The 21,989-nt window shown below is 45.5% G+C and overlaps 1 protein-coding gene across 2 annotated transcripts in view; it reads right to left on the bottom strand.

Moving 5' to 3' along the window:
• Positions 1-1,624: 1,624 nt before the first annotated feature.
• Positions 1,625-21,989, bottom strand: part of TCAIM (T cell activation inhibitor, mitochondrial) — a 41,167-nt gene continuing 20,802 nt past the window's right edge. For both annotated transcript variants that reach the window (XM_062200521.1, XM_062200522.1), the window contains 7 exons: positions 21,672-21,924; positions 15,404-15,526; positions 11,957-12,054; positions 11,620-11,711; positions 7,500-7,732; positions 6,800-6,931; positions 1,625-3,601 (listed from right to left, as the gene is read on the bottom strand). In XM_062200521.1, coding sequence (XP_062056505.1) covers positions 3,361-3,601; positions 6,800-6,931; positions 7,500-7,732; positions 11,620-11,711; positions 11,957-12,054; positions 15,404-15,526; positions 21,672-21,924 — 1,172 coding nt within the window. In that variant the 3' untranslated portion in view covers positions 1,625-3,360. The remainder of the gene's footprint in view (positions 3,602-6,799; positions 6,932-7,499; positions 7,733-11,619; positions 11,712-11,956; positions 12,055-15,403; positions 15,527-21,671; positions 21,925-21,989) is intronic.

The raw sequence follows: 21,989 nt of genomic DNA, 5'->3' as shown, positions 1-21,989 counted from the left end.
ATGCAACATGCCAGCTTAGAGGAGAATGAAATGTCTGAAATTCTTCCTAACAGGCAAGTCCCATGTGGGAATGGTGTGAATGGCCAACAGATCCAGGCTGTAATTGCAGAGGCTTGGGGGAGGGAGTGGGTGTGCCACAGCACCTACCCAGGTCTCATCTGTCCAGGCCCTGGCTGCTCCACCACGTCCTCCTTCTCCTCCTCGCCCAACTGCTAAGAAAGGGTGCCAAGCTTACCCGTGGGAGGATGCTGGCTTCCGGGGGCAGACTTGCGCAGGATGGGAAGAGCCTCCAGGAACACCCTGGTGCCTCCTTTCATGGGGGACTGAAGGTGAGTGAGAGTGGCCTTGCCAGGGACACTAGGCATGGGAAGCCGGCAGACTCCATGTCAGGATTCCCTGGGGCTTGGGCCAATTTTTTTTTTTTTAAAGGCAGTTACAGAGAGGCAGAGAGAGAGAGAGAGAGAGAGGAGAGAGAGAGAGATCTTCCATCTGCTGGTTCACTCCCCAAATGGCTGCAACAGCTGGAGCTGCGCCGATCTGAAGCTGGGAGCCAGGAGCTAGGAGCCTCCTCCAGGTCTCCCATGTGGGTGCAGGGGCCCAAGGACTTGGGCCATCCTCCACTGCTTTCCCAGGCCACAGCAGAGAGCTGGAGTGGAAGTGGAGCAGCCAGGACTCAAACTGGCAACTATACGGGATGCTGGCACTGCAGGTGGTGGCCTCACTTGCTATGCCACAGCGCCGGCCCCTGGGCCAATTCTTACACAAAGGATAGGCACAGGCAGTGATGGCACTGTTGTCAGGGGGCTGCAGGCTGGGCATTGGCCAGGTTGACATGGGTGAGCGATGGGTGGTCTTGGAACAGGTCAGGAATTTCTGGCCGGGCAGCTGCTGGGCCCAGTCTTTGGCATTTGTGGCTCCTGCTCCCTGGTCTGTGGATGGGAGCGTGCCAGGACACGATCTCTCCCAGAGCTTGGAGCGCCAGGCCCATCTGTCTCTGCAGGCCTGATGTGGTCTAATGGATGCTCAGGGAAGCCTGGACAGAACCCTCCAGGGTAGCTGGAGGCTGGGTGGTGGCCTCTGTGGAAGAAGCTGAGTTAGTGTGGGGGAGGGGAGACTGGGATTCTGGACAAGTGACTTGAGCTGGAGGGGGTCACTCCCGGGACCTCTGCCTAGGCTGTGCAGCCAATCCTTTAGGATCCCAAGCTGAGCTGGCCCAGGCCCCTCTTATCCTGCCCACCCCTCAAAGTGCAGCGCTCTCCTTAGCTCAGGGAGGCTGCCTGGAGGTGGAGGCCTCTGAGAGAGGAAGTAGGGCCTGAGCAGACCTGTCCTGGGAACAGACTTGACTTTGGACGCATGCCTCCCTGGCTGGGCAGCTGGGGCGGAGGGGCCCCAGCTTTCTGGGGACAGCCCTAGCCCAGCACCGGCACGCTCAGCCCTTTGGAGACCAAGGGGTAGAGGGGCCCGCGCCGCGCCAGGTCTCAGCGGCAGGAGACATTTCCCTGCTGTTAGGCGGGGGGAGGTCAGACGGGCGTCCACAGGTCTCCAGGTCTTGTAATTTCCTGCTAGTCTGCAGTGGTTGTGAAACTGCCAATAACTCGCTAACAAGACCAGTCAGTTACCTGGTTGATGTAGGTTTTATTTATCATGTAACCATTAGTTCTGAGACAAGAATCCAATTCAAAACGTATTTCGATTTTAGAAAACGCACAAATCAAACCTCACATTTTGATTAATTTCTTATGTAAAGTTTTAATTTTTCACTCATTATTTGGTTGTGGGAAATTGTTACAGGTGACAGCATTTGTTACATTAGAAAACAGATTTTCAGTACAGGCTGAATATCCTCTGTCCAAAATGCTTGGGACCAGAGGAGTTCTGGATTTCAGATGTTCTGAGTTATCTTGGGGATGGGACCCAGTTCTAAACACGAAATTCATTTATGTTTCATATATACCTTATACACACAGACTGAAGACAATTTTATACAACATTTAATAATTTTGTACATGGAACAAAGTTCAAGCTGTAGAATTTCCTACTTGTGGTATCATGTCGATGCTCAAACCATTTTGGATTGGAGGGCATTTCAGACTGGAGATGTTCAAATTGTACAGCTGAGAGACACAATTATAATAAATGAACACTTCTGAACACACATTTGAATTCTGACTACTTAAATAATCCATGGCTGAGATTAAAACATACTTCAGTTAACTGACTGTAACAGTGCACTGTGGAAAAAAATTCCGATTTCTTCAGCAGCAAAAGCCACAAAAACAGTGTCCTGCACTGGGATTCACCTTGTCTCCTTGAGAAAGGACCTGGATCTTGTTTAAAATATGACCCGAAGGAATGGCGGGGTAACTGCAGAGGGAGCTGCACCCCGTACATCTGATCTCTGGCTCTGCTGGGGACGCCGTAAGCCACTTGGAGTTGTGCTGATATGGAGGAGCAATGGCTAACCCCGCATGGCTAACGAGGGGTTTCAAATGTCGGTAGGGACAGGAAGGTGGGGGCTGGGGGCACAGAAGTCCTGAGTGGTGTGAGCCGTTTTACATTCCACTCGACTCCCCGCAGCTCCCTGGGATGCAGGCCAGAATCCTCCTGACGGTGTGTGCCCATGGGGACCAACAAATCCCCTCCTTCAGGGCTTCAGACAAGTGTCCAGTCTGCTGGTTTGGTGCTGGCAACAGCTAGTTTTTTAATCAGGAGGAGAAATGATGAGTTTACAACTAAATTCTCCGTCACTGAAGACGTCTGAATACGTCACACTGCTCATGACACTGTCCGTCCCATGGATTCAGCTGATCGTGTTCCTTTTTCTCTGAGGCAAAAATCGATTATCTAATTTTTTCTACTTATCCATCATTGGTTTTGGACATCAGCTGTCCCTTGTTGGCTGCAAAATACCGTGTGTGCATTTGTACATGAGAGATGTAACCGTAACGATGCATGTTGAGTCATGTTACATGTAGGAGGAGATCCCTCCAGACTTTTCTTATATCCTCTCTCTCACACATACACGCACGCACACACACTTGTCCAGCCTCATTTACATTTATAAAAATAGACAACTCTTGTAGAATCATTCATTTGTATATCTCTAAAAATATGTTCTTTCTCCTAACCTCTTTTTACCTAGGTTTGTCAGCCCACATGGTAAAACTGGGAGATAAAACCTTTTCAAAACAGATTTTCTAGCAGAAATTAATTTAAAAAAAGTCTACCTTTAAAGCAGCATCTAGAAATTTTGCTTTTGTAATATGTAAATAATACTGTTGTATTAAACTGTGGATTTAAATAAGCTTCATTTAACAGTTTCTTTCTTATGGCTTTAAAAAAATAAAACAGGTCTCTGTGTTACTTAATGGCGTCTCCATTCTTCCAGTTCCAGGGAATACACAGGTCTCCGTCCTGCAGGACGGAGTAGAAGTGGGAGACGCACAGGTGCATGCCACGCAGGGAAGGCAGCGACTGCTCCAGGAGTCTCGTGCAGCAGTCCACCATCTGCGCGCTCGAGATGCTGGGCTCCTTGTACAGCTTCTCCAGGGAGAACCTCTTTGCCGAAGCCTCTATCAACTCCTGCTCAATGCTCTTCAGCCTAGAACATCAACACACACGTTGCTGTCAGCTGGAGTATGTGAGGGAATGTCAGGTGTTACCATGCTCTTATGTCTTGGGGCTGCAGCTTCCCACGCATGGCAATGACAGTGGCCCTCCCTGGGCCCCGAGATGTTTCCTGTCGAGTCACCGCACAGCCCCTCGGGAGGGGGTCTCCTCACGGATTGCAAGAGTACGGTATTTGTCAATCTTTGTAGCAGTAAGGCAAAAATAATTAATGCACAATTTCAGAAGCTCCTTTCCTGCTTCACTCAGCAGCTACTAGTGACTGAAGAAAGCAGAAAGTTGAGAATATAAAACCCCAAGATTTAGGCGCCACCTGAAGTTTAACCCTTGGGCACTAATAACTTTTTTTCCAAAAAACCCAAACATTTATGTATTTATTTAAAAAGCAGAGTTTTAGAGAGCGAGTGAGAGTGAAAGATACCTTCCATCTGCTGGTTTACTTCCCAAACGGCGGAAGCCATGTCCAGCTCTCCCACATGTGTGGCAGCAGCCCAAGCCCTTGGGCCACCTTGTGCTGCTTTCCCAGGCACATCAGCAGGGAGCTGGATCAAACAGAACAGCCAAGGACTTGAACCAGCGCTCTCATGGGATGTCAGGGTGTCAGGGTCATAGGCAGCAGCTTAACCTGCTGTGCCACAACGCCAGCTCTCAGTACCAACTTCTAAATCTTCCCAAAGTAGACAGCGGGCTCACAGCGAAAGCTGGAGCTGGGACACCAGGTTCTTGCCACTCTGACTTTTCCACCCCTGCCAATCCCTTTCTCATCCTTCCCTTTCATGTGTCTTGTTCCACCAGGAGCTCCCGTCCAGGCCTACAAGTTAAATACCTGCAAGCTGAACTCAGCGTCTCAAATCCTTTCTCCCAGAGGTGGCAAATGCTCCTGGTTCAAGTGTTCTACTAATTGTCCCCGTGCCCCACTCCCAAGGCTGTGTTCACAACACATTTACCTGACATTTGCACAGGTAGACTGGACCAACGCATATGATACCTACGGATAAGGTACGAGATGTAAGACTGCCATGGTCAGGTGCTTCTGAACCAGTGTCACTTAAATACTGTACAGGTTAACGGCAGCCATCTCTCCTGTATTTGACCACCTCAAACTCTGCATGAAGGAGGAGACTGTCATAAAGTACCCGTGAGGTAAGCAGAAGCGACTGTTACAGATCTGTAATCAGCGGCCCTCGGATCACCCTCTCGGGGGCTGCGGGCTGCTTCCACACAGCGCTGCTCAGACTCAAGAAAGCACACAGTGGTTAGGGGAGATGGAGCTCTCAGTTCTCAGAACTCATCTTTAGGATGAACTACACAGCAGGGCGTGACAAGCTCCTGTAAGGGGCTTTTTCACTTGCTCAAAAAAATAATAATAATAAAGATATTAATAAGATATCTACAGCCTGACTTAGAACGAGGCCTGCAGTGTGAACAAGCTCTGTGTGGTTCCACAGCTGCTCCCTACATAAACCTGGGTAGGGTCCCCACACTCCTAAGAGAAGTCTATGGTCTCAGCCCAGGTTACCTGGACTCTGGGCCCCCGCCGAGGATGGGGAGAATGCACCAGTCCTTCTAGGCTGTGACCTTGGTGTGACTTTGGTTTGCTAGCACGAATGCTCAAGAATGCTGGCTGAGTGAATGTGCATTCTTTTACAAGGCTGTTTCCGCTGTGTGCAGGCGTCAGAATTCCTTCACTTGTCTATTACTGTGCATTTCCACTGTTTCCAATTTGTCTAGGTGATTCTGGAGTTTGGAGTAGGTGACACTGGGTGAGTGAAACATCAGAGCGAGTCCATGCTTGGGAGCCTGGCTTCCTCTCAGGCGCAGGCCACCCTCCTTATTGCCAGCCTGCATCAAGAGCTGTAAACTGGGCTGCTGAGGCCTCAGAGGGGTGTGGGTTCCCCTTTTCTACGCCCCAGCTAGGCAACAGGAGACGGGTGCTACTGAGATGGTCATGTGGGTCCTAGGAAGGTGTTAGGGCAGAAGAATGCATTTCACCCTGTCTAGCAAGCTGCCGTCCTGCACAAGTGTGCAGCGCGCCTGTGGCTATGACTGCCTCGAGTTCCTTTCTCCTGGAAGAGTAGGAGATGTCAACTTCTATCTTGTTTAAAAGCCTGCTTTATAAAGATGTACGCAGTGGGAAAGGGTTTGAAAATCAGTGGGAACATGGTTCTTGTAAGGAGAGAAGGTGCCTTAATCCCTCCCTGGAGAACGCGATGGAGGTGACCTTGACACAGGGAGAAAGCAAAGGAAAGGAGAGAGGACCATGGGGAGGGCAGGCTGCTGGGGTGGGCCCAGAGCCCAGTCTGGGGGACAGTGAAGGCCATGACTCGGCGGGCAGGTGTGCTGGGCTGGAAGCAAGTGCTTGTTCTCCTTGGAGCATAAGCATGGGACGGGGCCCGGAGCTGGGGAGGGCTTAGGCAGTGAGAAAAGTTGGTGGGTTATTTGCTAAGGGCCGGCTGGGGAATAAAACAGGTCCAGCTCTGCCCTCCCAGGGTGTGCATGTGCTTTCTGTGTCAGGGAGAAGAGGGACCACAGAGGGAACGCAATGGAGAATTTCTTTCTGGTATTTTTATTTTTCATTCTGTTCTTGAGTTGAATTTTGTTATTAAAAAACCCTGCTTCTCAAACTGAGGTACATGGTGGTAATGCAATTTAGCTACTTACACTCATACTTAGAAAACAGCCACATGAAATTTCCTGTAGGAAATAGGAGAATAAATAAATATGGACTATTCACTAGTTAGTTTCCTAAGTTTAATACAGCTTTTAAAAACAACTATTTTTTTTTTTTATTTGAAAGGTAGAGAAAGAGTTATCTCCCATCTTCTGGTTCAATCCCCAAATGCAGAATGAGGGCTGAGCCAGGCTGAGGCTGGGAGCCAGGAACTTAGCTCACACGTGAGTGGCAAGGACCTAACTACGTGAGCTCTGAGCTCTCACACGATGCCTACCAGGGTGTGCAGCAGCAGACAGATGAAACTGGAACAGAACTGGGACTTGAACCCAGGGGCTCCAGTATGGAATGTGGGTGTTCCCGCCAATGTCTTAACTTTTAGGCCAAATGCCCACCCCAACACAGCCTTAATGTACCATATTTAGGAATTCTGAATACTCGGACTTTTATTTAAAAGCTCGACTGGACACACTGACTTCCCAGAGGGCTCATCGTACTTACTCTTCCTTTCTTTTCATGTTCTCTCTCGCCTGCTGTGCTTTGGTGAGAATGAACCACTGGAGATTTGCTGGATCGCAGAGCACTGGGATGTTAAAGTGCCCGAGTTCATGCAGGCTTGGGGCATATCTGTCACTGAAATGAGACACACATTAAAGGAAAATCATTGGCCCATCATTCCACGCACCACCACAGAGAACGTTTTATTAGTCTGTAACTGAAAAGGGATCACCAAGAAGATTCACCTCAGAGGAGAGCACCACTGACTCCAAGCTCTTCTGTCCCCAAAGACACAGAGGGTCAGGGCGACTGCCTGCTTCCCAGTCCTGCAAGCCTCCCTCTGTGCAAAACTTCACACTGAGGTTGTGAGAGCTGAAGACGGAAGTCACTGAAACACCCAGTGTGGTGCCTGGCAGACAGCATATGCGCCAAGATGCTGGCTGCTAACTGAGTATTAGTTGGATCCTGTAAAGCGTCCTGTAGGATCCACTTTACCCAGTGAGTGGCAGTCCATTCAAAGAATGCTGCAGAGATTCAACCCTTTAACCTTTTCATGTCAGCTTATTCCTATTGTGTAGCAGAGGGCTGCTAACGCGAGCGTGCCATTCCTGATTTAATCTCTCAGAACCACACACTGAAATGTAACGCAGTTTAATGCACTTCCACACACAGTGCGCCTGCAGGGAGGGACAGAGCGACTCACCTGTTAAGGATCATCTGTAAGCCGCGCAGACTCCGAGGGTGGAACAGTACTCTGGTTTTCACTAATCGGCTATAGAACACGTCCAGAAGCGAGTAGTACTCCTCCAGGGTCAGTACTGGCTGCAGTTCTTCAATGCAGACGACCTGAATGCCACCTAAAAGGTAGCTTATTTGGTCTTCTAAAAGCATCAGCCGCCTTTGAAGGTCAAAGTAGCTTGGCAGCCTTTCAAAAAGCTGGAAAGGAGGAAGAAATAGCATTATGTTACTACAGTAATTTGCTTTTAGGATTACAACAAATGGTATTGAGAAGTTTTAACAAAAAAAATCAATTTCCTAGAAAGAAAGCTCAAGTAAAAGAAAAAAGACTTAACGTAATGCTGGAAACATTAATATTCAAAACAAGTCACTATAAATCTAGGGATTTATAAGACAGGAATTAAATGCTTCTGAACTTCAAGTTTACTTCAAAGTTTATATTAAATCAACTAAATTCAATTAAAATTAATAACCATTACATAGCACCACCATGTACTTAAGCAAGGAACTGCGCACTTGAATTACAGATGATGAATCTGTTGCTGTTTGCCCGGAGCTCACAGTTGGGTGCAAGAAAATAAAAACAACACTGAATTCGGCATGTAAAGTGTTCATCCGGGACAGTGGGTACAGAAACGGGGTTCCAGCAAAGGTTTCTGATGACATCGGATTGGACCAATCTTAAAAGGCAGATGGGATTTAGCATAAGGAGTGAACGGGGAATGTTCTGGAAGGAGATAAGAGCAGGTGCAGACAAGGAAGCCTCAGAGGGAGTTCACATGTGTACAAGCACCAGGAGCTGGGTGTGGCTGCAGTGTGGCAAGGTTGTGAGTGAGGTGGACAGAGCAGCTGAATGAGGGGGCATAGGAAAATTAGGGGCTTAGATTCTCTGTTGAATGCTATCAGAAACTCTGCTGCAAGAAAAGCAACATTCATATACAAATTCTACGTTATTATAACCTATTCCTAATAATTTGTGAAAAACAATTTTACCACTCACTTTTTCAATTTTTTTCTCAATGGGTTACTTATGTCTATAGGGTGACTGTATTTTTAAATCTTTTTGAGATAACTGTAGATTCACACACCTTTCACCCAGTTCCCACAAAGTAACAACTTGCAGCAACTACAGTATAATGTCACAACCAGGAAACTGCCACTGAAACAGTTCTTGAGTCTTACTCAGATCTCATTGGTGTGCACTCCTGGGCCTGCGAGAAATGAATGCTGTGCTGTTTTATCACACACGGGGACCTGCACGACACCGCACAGCGAAGACCCAGGGGCGCCCCATCACAGAGGTCCCTCGTGCCGCCCTTGCAGAGCCACACACTGCCCTTGGCAGCTACACTCTGTTCTCCCTTTCTATACTTCAGTGAGTGGAGCTGTTCTGTCGATGGAATGGCACAGTGTGTACCCTGTGAGGCTGTCTTTGGTTACCTTGTGCAACGCCTGTGACATCCATTCAAGCTGCTCATGTGCCAATAAGCAGTGCACTGCTTTTACTGCTCAGCAGGCTTGTGCAGTAAGGACACACCACAGTCTGTTCAACCATTCACCTGGTGAAGCATATTAGGACTTTAAGATTTTGGCTGTCATAAACAGGTTTATAAACTAAATGTGTACAGGTTTTTGTGTGAATGTATTTTTTTAAGGACATTTATTTTATTGGAGAGAGCTACACAAAGAAAGGGAGAGACAGACTGAGAGGTCTTCCACTCACTGGCTCACTCCCCAAATGGCCACAACAGCCGGAGCTGGGCTGATCTGAAGCCAGGAGCCAGCAGCCAGGGGCCAGGAGTTTCCTCTGGGTCTCCCGTGTAGGTTCAGGGGCTTAAGCAGTTGGGCCATCTTCTGCTGCTTTCTCAGGCACATTAGCCGGCAGCTGGATCAGAAATGGAGCAGCTGGGACTCAAACCAGTGCCCAAGTGGGATGCAGGCACAGGTGGAGGCTTAACTTACTATGCCACAGCACCAGCCCCGTCAAAGTAATTTTTTACTTCTCTAGTTAAATGCCCGAGAAGCCAACTTCTGGGTCACAGGGCAAGTGTGAGAGACTTCCAGGTCTCCCATGTGAGTGGCAGGGGCCTAAGGACTACCTGCCAGGTGCACTGGCAGGGAGCTGGAGTCAGCTCAGACCAGGCACTGACATGGGATGCTTCATGTACTGTGCTGCAACACCTGCCTTTTTTGTTTTAATTGCTGAGTCTTGATGCTTCTTTTGATATCCCAGATCCAACATCTTTATCAGATATGTGGTTTGCAAATATTTTCTACTCAGTATTTGATCTGAACAGGGACTCCACCAAAGAAATCATGGAGTTGGCAAATCCGTGCATTAGATGTCTAGCTTCACCTGTCCTCAGAGAATAATCACCCAAAAGGAGGCAGCACCACATGCCTGTGACAGCCTCTAGAGTTACCAAAATTAAAAGCGAACTATCTTTTGGTAGTTTCATATATACTGTATCACACACACACACACACATACACACACACAATTTGAACTGCAGACAGAAAGAAAAACAGATCTTCCATCCACTGGTTCTCTCCTCAAATGCCCACAACAGCTGCGGCTGGGCCAGGCGGAAGCAGGCGCTGGGAGCTCTGTGAAGTCTCCCATGTGGTGGCAGGGATTCAGCTCCTTAAGCCATCACCTGCTGTCTCCTAGGGTGCACATAAGTGGGAATTAGGAATGGAGCTGGGATTGAAAACCAGGGTCTCTGTTATGGGATGTGGGCATTTCAAGTGGTGCCCAGCCCTGGAAGTTTCTTTAAAAGTTAAAATATCCTACCCAATGGCCCAGCCATTCCACTCCATCTATTAACTTAAGGGAAAGGAAATACACGTTTGTATGTTTGTACACAAATGTTCACTGCAGCTGTACATGATACTCCCAATTGACACAACCAACAACACAACCCAAATCCACCAACAGGTGAGTGGATAAATATGTGATCTACTTATGCAATGAAATACTACACGGCAATAAGAAGGAATAAACTCTCAAATGATGCAACAACATGGGTGAATATCCAAATACTTGAGTGTAAGAAAAAGCACACATACTCTGATTCCACTTACCTAAAACTCTAGAAAATACAAGTAAATCTACAGTGACAGAAAGCAGAGCAGCTGTGGTTTGGGGCAGGGCAGTGGGATGGGTGGGAGGGATTTGAGCAGATGATGGACGTGTTCACTCTCTTAATTACAGTAACAGTTTTATGGGCATCTATATGGACCATTCAGGGATTTCAATGAAAATGGAATTAAAACATAAGTTGAGTTTGGTGCAAAAACATTTTGAAATCTGTGCAGACAAGGGGTCTTCAAAAATCCATGGAGAATGCATATTATGAAAAAAGTATACAGGGATTTCAAAATTATTTTGCACCAAAATAAACTTATTTTTTAATTCTACTCTTCCTTGAACATTTTTAAGTATTTGTATTTATGTGCCAAAATTTATCAAAATGATTAACACTATATACAGTTTGTTAATGTCACTTATTTCTCAATAAATTGTTAAAAACAAGTAATACCACAACAGGATGCAGGCTATGCTTCAGAAGACTGTAACACTACCAGAAATCACCTTACACATCAGTCCTGCTGGCACTGGGGTTAGGCCGTTACCTGCATCCCTGGCCAGGGAGCATGGGGTTCCCAGCTGCTCTGCCTCCAACCCAGCTCCCTGCTAGTACACCTGGGAAAAGAGTGGAAGATGGCCCAAGAGCATGGGCTCCTGCTGCCCACATAGGAGACGAGGATGGAATTCCAGGCTCCTGGTTTCTGCCTGGCCTAGCCCCAGCCATTGCAGCTATCTGGAGAGTGAACCAGCAAATGAAAGGGCTCGCTCGCTCGCTCGCTCTCCATTTCTCCCTCTCTGTCACTCTGCCTTTCAGATAAATAAAATAAATCTTAAAAAAATACCCCAATCTTTCCTCTTAACAATTTTAACTGCATCTGATCTGAGAACAGCTGAAGGCATGATTGAGTATTTTTTAGTTCATTGATACAGCAGCACTGTTGGGAATGCAAGTACGTGGACGGCAATGGGAGAGGAGTTCCACCCGCCGGCTCACCTTAGTCCAGTGGTGGTGGACATCCATGGTTCCTAGCATCACGTGGCCCACTGCGCTCATGCCGGAGCGGTCAGTGAATATGATGGTGCACCCTGATGACAGAACACAAGCCCTTTGGTCACGTGCAGAGGGGCTTCATCCTTTTAGCACTGTGCACACAGTTACTGCATCTTAGTGTACAAACTCAAGATTAGGTACGGTAGAAGCTTAAAGGCTCATTTGGTGTGGCTGTTTTATTTAAAGGAACAAACCCGGCCATGATAAAGCCACCTGGTTTTCCACTACAAGTTACATGGCAGCTAAGTGACACTGTCAGAAAAAGTGGAAAGATGTTTACCTTTTGCTTTTCTGAGTGTTTCCGAATTCTGCTGTGCTAAGCGGCCTAAACTGTGCAGCTGGCTACAGCGGTGGGCGATGCCCCAGCTCCTCTGCCACCTGGGTCAACGGAGCACAGAGATGTCAGTGAGCGTGAGTGGCACCCTGCAGGACAAGTCTCACCCCACCTGTCTGCCTCCAGGAAGCCAGTGCTGCACACAGCCAACTTAAAAAAGCAGCCAAATGGAAATGAACTGTTTACCAGAGGGTGAAATTATGTACAGGGGAACTTCAAAATGTCTGAGGGAAAATGGAATTAAAATGTAAGTTGTTTTGGTACAAAAAAGTTTTTGAAATCCATGCATAGGGTTTTCATCATCCATATTTTCCATGGAATTACTGAAGACCCCCTTGCAGACTATGTGGAGATAGCCAAAGATTTAAGATACACTGTGTTGCTTCTATTTTAATGTAACAGGATGAGGCTTAGCCCTGGCTACTGCAGGCATCTGCGGAGTGAACCAGTAGATGGATAAGCTCTGTTTTCTGCCTATTTTTATGCCTTTCAAAAAAAAGAGAATAATAAATATTATCCAAAAAGTGAGGAAGAAATGGGAAAAACTTTGAAAGTATCTTTTTTCCCTCCACACTGGACACTGAGGACACTCTGTTTAAATTATTTGCCAGTTAGGCATTCCAATTAGAAGGACTCTGGGTAGGTGCTGCGGTGTAGAAGGTTAAGCCTCTGCCTGCAGTCCTGGAATCCCATATGTGCGCTAGTTCGAGTCCCAGCTGCTCCCACTTCTGATCCAGTCCCCTGCTAATGTGCCCGGGAAAGCAGTGGAAGATGATCTAGGTCCTTGGGCCCCTGCACCGATGTGGGAGACCCAGATGAAGCTCCTGGCTTCAGATCGGCCCAGCTGCAGCCATTGTGGCCATTTGGGGAGTGAACCCAGGAGGTGGAAGATCTCTCTCTCCTTCTATCTCTGTGTTCCAAATAAATAAAAAAAGGTGACTTTGACGACATTATGTCATCTGCTCATGTTACAGGCTAAGAGTAAATCCCAGTGACGGACTGGAAGCTGATGTTGCTGCCACGTTACAGAGGCAGTGCGGTGGCATGCGAAGCGGCCTGGTCTCGAGTGGCATCAGAACCCACCCCTGAGTTCTGGTTCTGCAAGTTTCTGGTTCCCTGACCCTGAACCCATTTCCAGGCTTCCTGGGGGTGCCACTGGCATCCATGCAGCCGCCAAACAGCTGCCATACGTGACAGCACGAGGCAGTCAAGCAGGCCCCGGGCATCATGTCTTCCCCACATCGGTTCTGAGGCCCATTTCTAGATCAAAGGCAAACCATTTCTTCACAAAATTTAAAAATAAATCTTCCTTCAAACCACAGCTGAGAAACTGCATTAATTTCAAAGAATTAACATTAACTTGGGATTATCTGAAAATTAAAAAAGTTCAGGGGTAGAGCTTAAGTGTCATGGTCTCTCATACAGGCTGTTAGGAATTAAAAATAATGTCCTTCGTCACCATACTGCCATTGGCTGGAGCACTGGCTAATTCTCCAGTAAGCGGAGACTCCTTCTGAAGTTCGTGGTCCTAAACTACTTTGGCCTCAGAGCCCCTTTTATACTCTTTACAAGCTGAGAGCCCCAAGGAGCTGGTGCTGCCGTGGGCTCTTTTTGCTGATGTTCATCACAGTGTGAATCCCAGCTGGGGACTTCTCCACGTTGTTGGAAAACAGGCGTGTTTCCCAGATGTCGATGCAATCTCTGTCTAGGCCCAGTGTGCCTTTCGCACACATTCACTTATGTCATAAGCTTTACAAAATGAGAGTTCTGTGGAACTGAAAGAGCCCCAGGAACCAACATCGGGTCCAGAAGTGTCGAATGTGAAGATCCAAGGGCAGCTGTCAGCGTAAATTCAAACACCCCGGAGAAAGCAGGTCCACAGGCTCTGCTTATCAACAATGGTGTCTCATGAGAAAGAGCTTGTAAATGCTCTGGGCTCGAAAGGCCCAGGAGAAAGGCGCCATTCTGGTACTTGGAGAGTCGTTTGGTTCGAAACTCATACAAGAAAAAGTCCTGACAGGGTTGAAAACAACAGAATAGGCCACAGCACAAAGTAACAGAAGTGTCTAAGCCTGAGGATGGGTGACAATTTTCAGGGTTCTAAGACGGACAGTCCCATGAATGAATCATTTCACTTCATCCTTTTCCTTTCCGTACAGGTTTAAGAGCTGTCAAATCCATTTTTATAGTAATTTCAGTTGGTTTCTTTATATAATTGTGATTTCCAAGTTTATGAAAATTTATTTAAGAAGTTTGTTATTTAACATAGAACAAGAATAAACCATCTATTTTCTCTCTTCTCATTTAAAAAGATATTTTATTTGAAAGGCAGAAAGAGAAAGAGAGAGAGAAAGACAAAGAGAAAAACAGACAGAAAAGAAAGAAATCTTCTATATCCTGGTTCACACCACGAATGCCCACAACAGCTGGAGCTGGCCAGGCTGAAGTCAGGAGCTCAGAACTCCATTTAGGTCTTCAAATGGGAAACAAGGACCTATCATCCACTGCTTCCCAGGATGCATCAGCAGTAAGCTGGATGGGACACAGAGGAGCTGGGACTTGAACTGGCGCTCTGATATGGGATGCAGGCATCCCGAGTGGAGGTTGATAACTTGCTGCACCGCAGTGTCCACCCTTCTTCTCCCTCCTTTTTAAACTCAAATATCAGTCTTTCATGATTGGTACATATTTTTTTTTTTTGCAAGTGTCTATGGAAAGGAATTTTTTTTTACAAGATCGATCATATAAAAAGGTTGTACTATTATGCTAACAATGTCCATACTTAAACCTTCCTTCAAGATTTTATTTTTATCATTTTCTGGAACCACTGCAGTATGGGACATGGGCATCTGCACCACTAGGCCAAACACCTGCTCCCTGCCACCTCCAATACTTTATTTTTTAAAAGATTTATTTATTTAATTAAAAGATGGAGTTACAGAGAGAGGGAGAAACAGAAAGAGAGGGAGAGACACAGAAAGAAAGAGATATTCCATCTGGTTCACTCCACAAATGGCTGCAACAGCCTTGGTTGGGCTGGGCTGAAGCCAAGAGCCAGGTTCTTCATCCAGGTCTCCCACGTGGGTGTCAGAGGCCCAAGCAATTGGGTCATCTTTTGTTTTTTTTCCAGACCCTCAGCAGGGAGCTGTATTGGAAGTGGAGCATCTGGGACTCGAACTGGCATCCATATGGGATGCTGGTGTCGCAGGTGGTAGCTTAATCTATTACAACACAACACCAGCCCCCACTTCCAAGATTTTAAACAAGAAGTTAGTAAAAGTTTTCTTACTTAGAGGGACATACATTCACAAAAGTGAAGAAAATTTAGTTATCAGAATAAAGATGCAAATATGTATTTTTCATCTCTAAGTTAGGTTCTCTCTTCTGCAGTACCTGATATCTGAGAGTTGCAATTGATGAGAGAGTTCATCTTTTAAACGATCTAGTTCTTTCCTAAGTGGCAAACTGTTCTTCAGCTTTTTAACAGCACATTTTCCATTGTTATCTAACCAGGATCTGGAGAAAAAAACAGAGATGGACGCTTTTCAGAGACTAGTGACAATACAAACATATCTACCATTGCAAGATGCAGGCATTGCCTTATGTCAGGTTTCCCATCAAAAGCTCCTCTTCCTAAGTCTGTTTTTCTAGAGAAACATCCACTTCTATGGTACCTTGCTTGGACAACAGTCAGCACCTGTCTGATCACCTCCCAGTGATGACAACTTCCTTTACATTCAAAACATTAAACTTTAATAATATCTATCATCATATTTCCAGAGATGGGATAATTCAGGAGAATTAATAGATGCTTCAAAACCTCTCATGTTTGTTGTCACTTTCAGTAGGCTATGACAGATGTTCACTTAGGTCAGCCACAAACATGTAGGGTAGAATCAATAATAACTATACAGCAAGTGAAAGAACATTTTGGTCAAGGTGATAAAGTATAAAAGGCAAACTCAAAAGATGTCCCTAGTCAGAATGGAGACAGTGAAGAGGAATACACAAAAGGTTATTTTGTGTGTGGGGGGGAATCCAGCTTTTCCCTATATTTTGACCTTGGATGTGAGTACCCGGAGCTCACAAGGTTTGCTTCCTCATCTCACTACCCAAGTCCTCCCACTGGTCAGCCCTTAGCAATCCAGTCCTTCTGCTCCAAAGTCTCCAAACACATCTGTCCGTCCAGCTGGGTCTCCTTATAACCCCAGTGCTCATGCACCCTGCAGTCCTTTCCATCCAACCAAATGCCCACTGAGACCCAGTCTCAACTACAGGTGTGTAACAGGCTCCACAGGAAGAAGCTAACTTTGCATTTCTCAGATTATTCACCTCAACAGTGTATGAGAAAAAATAAATACAAAAGAAAGCTTTAAGGGGACAGCTCTCAGAAAAGAGCTGCAAGACAGCCTGCGTGGCTGCCCAGAGTGCAGCTCTGCCCCTGGAAGCCATCTCTCACTCTCACCACGACACAAGTTGTTAAAGAAGAGGAACAGAAATGGAACCAAATGGGGCTCACGAGCCAAGACGTTCTGTGCCTAATAAAGAGTGATGCTCAGAAAATGAGTGACAGTTCAGTAAGAGCTAGAAATGGGCTAAAACTACCATGATCAAATGTTAATTTCCTGATTTCTACAATTATCCTATAGTTACATAAGAGACTGTCTTTGTTTACATCCCTAAATATTACTGAAGCAATCTCCTGACTAGTTATAGGCTTATTCAGATATTCTATTTCTTTATGGCTTAGTATTGGCGGTTTTTGTTTCTAGAATTGCTTTATCTAGGTCATCCGATTTGTTGGTATACAACTGCTCATGGTACTCATATTTCTTTAGAATTAGTAATGTTTCCACTTTCATGTCTCGTTTCAGTAATGTGAGTCTCTTTTTTTAGTCCAACTAAATTAAGGTTTGTCAATCTTGTTGCTTTTTTCTCTTCAAAGAGCAACTTTTGGCTTCACTGATTTTCTTCATTATCTTTCTTTCCTCTATTTCGTGTATGTCCATTTGAATATTATCTCCTTTCTTCTGCTAGCTTTGGGTTTAGTTTGATCTTTGAGACATGTAAGCTGTAAAGTTAGGCTGTAGACTTGATGTCTGCTTGTTTTCTATGAGGTATTCATAGCCATAAATTTCCTCCTTAGTGCTGTTTGTGTTCCCTCCCATGTGTTGTGCTGTGTGCTGTATGCTGTTTTCATTCCCATTAATCTAAAGTGTATTGGGTTTTTTGGTAGAGTGTACTGTGTCTATTATGCACAGTTGGTTTATTCAATTACTTCTGTCCGGTTGTTGCATTATTGTGAGTGGAGTATTGACATTTTCAATATTACTATATAACTGCTTCTACCTTCAATTCTGTCCATTTAAAAAATTTAATTATTTATTTTGAGAGAGTTACAGACACAGAGAAATCTTCTATTTGTTGTTTCACTGCCTAGATGGTCACAAGAGCCAGTGCTGGGCCAGGCTGAAGCCAGGAGCCTGGAATTCCATCTAGGTCTCCCACACGGGTGGCAGGGACCCAAATACTTGGGCCTTCTTCTGCTGCTTTCCCAGGCACTTCAGCAGGGAGCTGGATCAGAGGCAGAGTAGCTGAGAGTCCAACTGGCGCTCATATAGGATACTTGCATTGTAAGTAATGGCTTAACAATGATGCTGAGTTAAGCCACCGCCTGAGATGCCCACGTCCCATATGGGAGAGCATGGGACCAAGTCCTGCCTCTGCTTCTGATCCAGCTTCCTGCTGCTGTACCTGGGAACCAGCAGATGATGGCTCAAGTATATGAGTTCCTGACACATGGGAGTCCTGGATGGAGTTCCTGTCTCCTGGTCTTAGCCTGGCTCAGCCCAAGCTACTATGGGCATTTGAAGAGTGAACCAGCAGATGGAAGATCTCTCTCTGTGTCATGTTTCAAATAAATAAAAACAATATAAATGCAATTATCATTTTAAAAGACTAGACAAACCATCTACTATAATGTTATATCATTATTAATTTTACTTTATGAATCTAAGAAAAGAAAGGTTTTAGGTAGCTAATAATGGGTTAACTTAATCTGTCAAGATAAACAGCTGCTGACAACTAGATTAGAAAACAGTGATCAACAAATTAAGACTGTTAAATTTCCACTGTTTAAGGTGATATCCTCTTAAAGGGTAGATAACAAGTGAAATGCATTCTTTGAGCTTGTCCTGCTAACTGTCAGCATGAGGGCCTGGGGCAGAGTGCTCTTTAGGTACTGGGTTAACCTGCCACTTAGGACACCACATCTCATACTGGAGTGCTGGTTTGAGTCCTGGGTCATCTGCTCCAACTAGGCTTCCTGCTAAGGCACTTGGGAAGGCAGCAAATGGTGGCCCAAGTAGTTGGGTGTCTGCCACCAAGGTAGGAGACCCAGATGCAATTCTTGGCTCGTGGCCTGGGCCTGACCCAGCCCTGACTGTTATGGGTATTTGAGAGTAAATCAGCAGATGAAAGATCTCTCTCGTTCTGTCTTTTCCAATCATTCTACCTTTCAAATAAATAATAAATATTCAAATAAGTAAATAAATGATAGCTTGAATTTAAAACAAAGTATACTTTGGAGTAAATCAAGAATCCAGAGTAAAGAAGCTTGTCTAAACACAGAAGTTTTTCCTTGAGACAAATGCATCTCTAGCTAAAATCAGCACATATCTTCTGGTGAACTGCTGAGTGAACAGAGGCATCGGAAGAAAACGTGGTGTCTACATTCAGTGCTGCGTCACTGTTATCGCTCCCGCCTGCATTAGCTACGTCACGTTTCCAGAGTAAATCCTGAGTTCTCCTGTCTGAGCCTCCAGCACATCACATTCACATTCATTCCACAGGTCTTCAATTCAGTTCAATGAGAATACTGGCCTTGTTCTATGAGTCTAGGAAGTAGAATAATAAATGGGGATGATTAAAACACCATCCCTATTTATAAGAACTATCTAGTATAATGTAATAAAATATAATGTAGGAAAGTCTTATTAGAGACTTGGGAATTCCATCGGATGAACTACACACAAAGAAATGATAAATACTCAGCTTAGAGAAGGAACCTAGCTGCACAGCATGTACTTGATTGAACTGGCCTTTTGCAGTTTCCATTACTTTTCCAGCTGGCTAACTCTTACTCCTGGGTCTGTAGGACAAACTTTTCACCACAGCTGCACGTGTAGCTCCAAATCAAAACCGTACCTTATAAAACACTCAACTATAAAACACAGACTAGATGCTTCTCTGCCATTCTTAAATGCTTAATTTTTTGGTAAATATTTATGTGTTTATTTGAAAGAGAGAGAGAGAGAGAGAGAGAGAGAGAGTGCGAGCGCTTCTATCTGCTGATTCACTTCCCAAATGGCCACAACAGCTGGTGTAGCAGGATTCATGTACAGAGACAAGACATCAAGGTCTTTAACAGGAAGTAGTCATTATTTATGCTGGCTTAAGGCCCAGGTGGAATTTTTTTATCCAAAAGCCTGAACCCTGAACAAAGAGGGGTATTTCCTTATAAATGGTCTTAGCTTTTTCTCCCTTGTATGGTTACATGCATATATTTGGATATTCTAATGTTACATGGCAGCCACAGCCATTGATACAGTACGCAGCATGAACAGGAGTTACTGATGATGTTTTTCCACACACATACTGAGCCCTATGCTGTCTAGCCATCCCTTAGTGTTAATAAGCAGGAACCTAAGCAGATAATAACTTCACAGGCAAGCAGATAACAACTACATTTCATTCCCAGGACAGGATCCTCCTTTCTTCTTCTGTCCTTGGGAAAGCCTTTACCACAACTTTATAATCAGGTTAGTTAGAAACAAGTTTAATTAACAAAGGCTTCTGCCACACCTGAGCTGGGCCAGGCTGAAGCCAGGGGCCCAGAGCCAGGAGCCAGAAGCCAGGAGCTTCTTCTGGGTCTCCCACATGGGTGCAGGGGCCCAAGCACTTGGGCCATCCTCTGCTGCTTTCCCAGGTGCATTAGCAGGGAGCTGGATTGGGAGCAGGGCAGCCAGTGCTCGAACCAGAGCTCATATGGGATGCCAGCACTACAGGCCATGGCTTAAACCTGCTGTGCCACAGTGCAGGTCCCAATACTTAATTCTTACACCCCTTAGTTTGAGTAAAGGTTTAACAAAGCCAGTTTTGCTTTTTCTGCCTTATCCAATATCACTTTTTGTCTGTACCCTTCAGACCATGCATTCCCAATGCTAGGGAACAGAGTGAGATGATGAGAGTGTGGGCAGAGGTTTCAGGTGCTGGATCCCAACAGGCACGAGGCTGAGCACATCTTGCTCCGCTCACGCTCACCGAACTCCAGCTCAGCTCCTACTGGAGCCTCTGTGCAACTGGCTTGCAGTCCCATCTCCTCCTCCTTCCTAAATCAAATTCTAAATCCATCAGCATCTATGCCATTGTGACTGTTGTTCACTACTACTCTCACTTCTTACTGTCTTGGTACTTCTGGTCTATCATTCGCACTCCCAAGCCTGTTTTCATCTCAGTTTGTTTACAGACCAAAGGAGCTGATTTATGTATCAGCTGTGCGGGCAGAAGCCTCTCACAGAGCCACACCCTGCCTTCGCCTGTTGACTGAGATCTAGCTGGGTAACAGCGGAGGAATGCCGGGGTTCCTGTGGATAATCCACACAGGAACTGGGGGAGGATCAAGGATCACTCACTGTGCTACAGTGCCTGAGAATCTTTCAGTAAGTCACTGGGCTCTTTGGATTCGACTGTAGAAGCACAGTGTGCCTGTTCTTTAGAGAGCAGAAATGACTCAAAAAACATGAATGGTGGCTTCACAAGCAAGGCTTGCCAAAGGATAAAGAAATATTTTATACATGATTTTTAAGATTTAGCAGAATTATTATTTCTCAATAATCTCTGTTAGGATGGTATTTTTAAACAGTGTCTCCATGAACTTTTCTTTATGTACAGATCAATATATTAAATTACTATAGAACAAAAAAACCCAAAAAACAAAAAACTGGAAATGCCTAACTTGTAAAAAAGCTTAAAATACTTTAAAAAATAGAATTTTAAAAACTTCAGGCTGGTGCTGCGGCTCAACAGGCTAATCCTCTACCTGTGGTGCCGGCACACCAGGTTCTAGTCCTGGTCAGGGCGCTGGATTCTGTCCCGGTTGCCCCTCTTCCAGGCCAGCTCTCTGCTATGGCCCGGGAAGGCAGTGGAGGATGGCCCAAGTGCTTGGGCCCTGCACCCCATGGGAGACCAGGAGGAAGCACCTGGCTCCTGCCTTCGGATCAGTGCGGTGCACCGGCTGCAGCGGCCATTGGAGGGTGAACCAACGGCAAAGGAAGACCTTTCTCTCTGTCTCTCACTCTCACTGTCCACGCTGCCTGTCAAACAAAACAAAACAAAACGAAACAAACAAACAAAAAAACCCCCCCAAAAAAAAACCAAAAAACAAAAAACTTCAGACAATCTCTCTTGCTTGTGTTTGGTATCAAAAACTAAAAAATTAAAAGCAGTTGGATGCATTCTGGCAACTTTAAGTAAGAAACATGGATCCTCTTTCCTCCTAACAGTTACTGGATAAACCAAATGGAAAAGATGCATGCTGGAAAATTAGACTTTAAAGATGAACCATGGAGGACAGTTTTGTTAAATGAAAACTTTTACGTACGTTAAGGTTGTTTCCATTCTCGAGACTTGTTCAAGGTCTTCATCAGGATCCTTGAATCCAGTGAAGGAGTAGTAAGACTTGTCCCACTTGATGGGCCTGTCTGACGTCCTTTTAACTTCTTTGAGAGGCTGGGAACGTACATTAGTGTTCAAGCTTTGGATATGTTCAACAGATAAACTGCAGGAGTTGAGAATATATAATACTGTGCTTAGCAGATCTCTGGTGTGCAAAGTAAATTTGACTGCTCGAAATCCTAGAGAATATAATTCCCCCAAACAATTAATACAGATGATTATTTGCCTTACCTTAAAAATATTT

This window comes from Lepus europaeus, chromosome 9, assembly GCF_033115175.1.
Source record: "Lepus europaeus isolate LE1 chromosome 9, mLepTim1.pri, whole genome shotgun sequence".
Taxonomy (NCBI): domain Eukaryota; kingdom Metazoa; phylum Chordata; class Mammalia; order Lagomorpha; family Leporidae; genus Lepus; species Lepus europaeus.
This window is presented reverse-complemented; position numbering and strand designations above follow the sequence as displayed.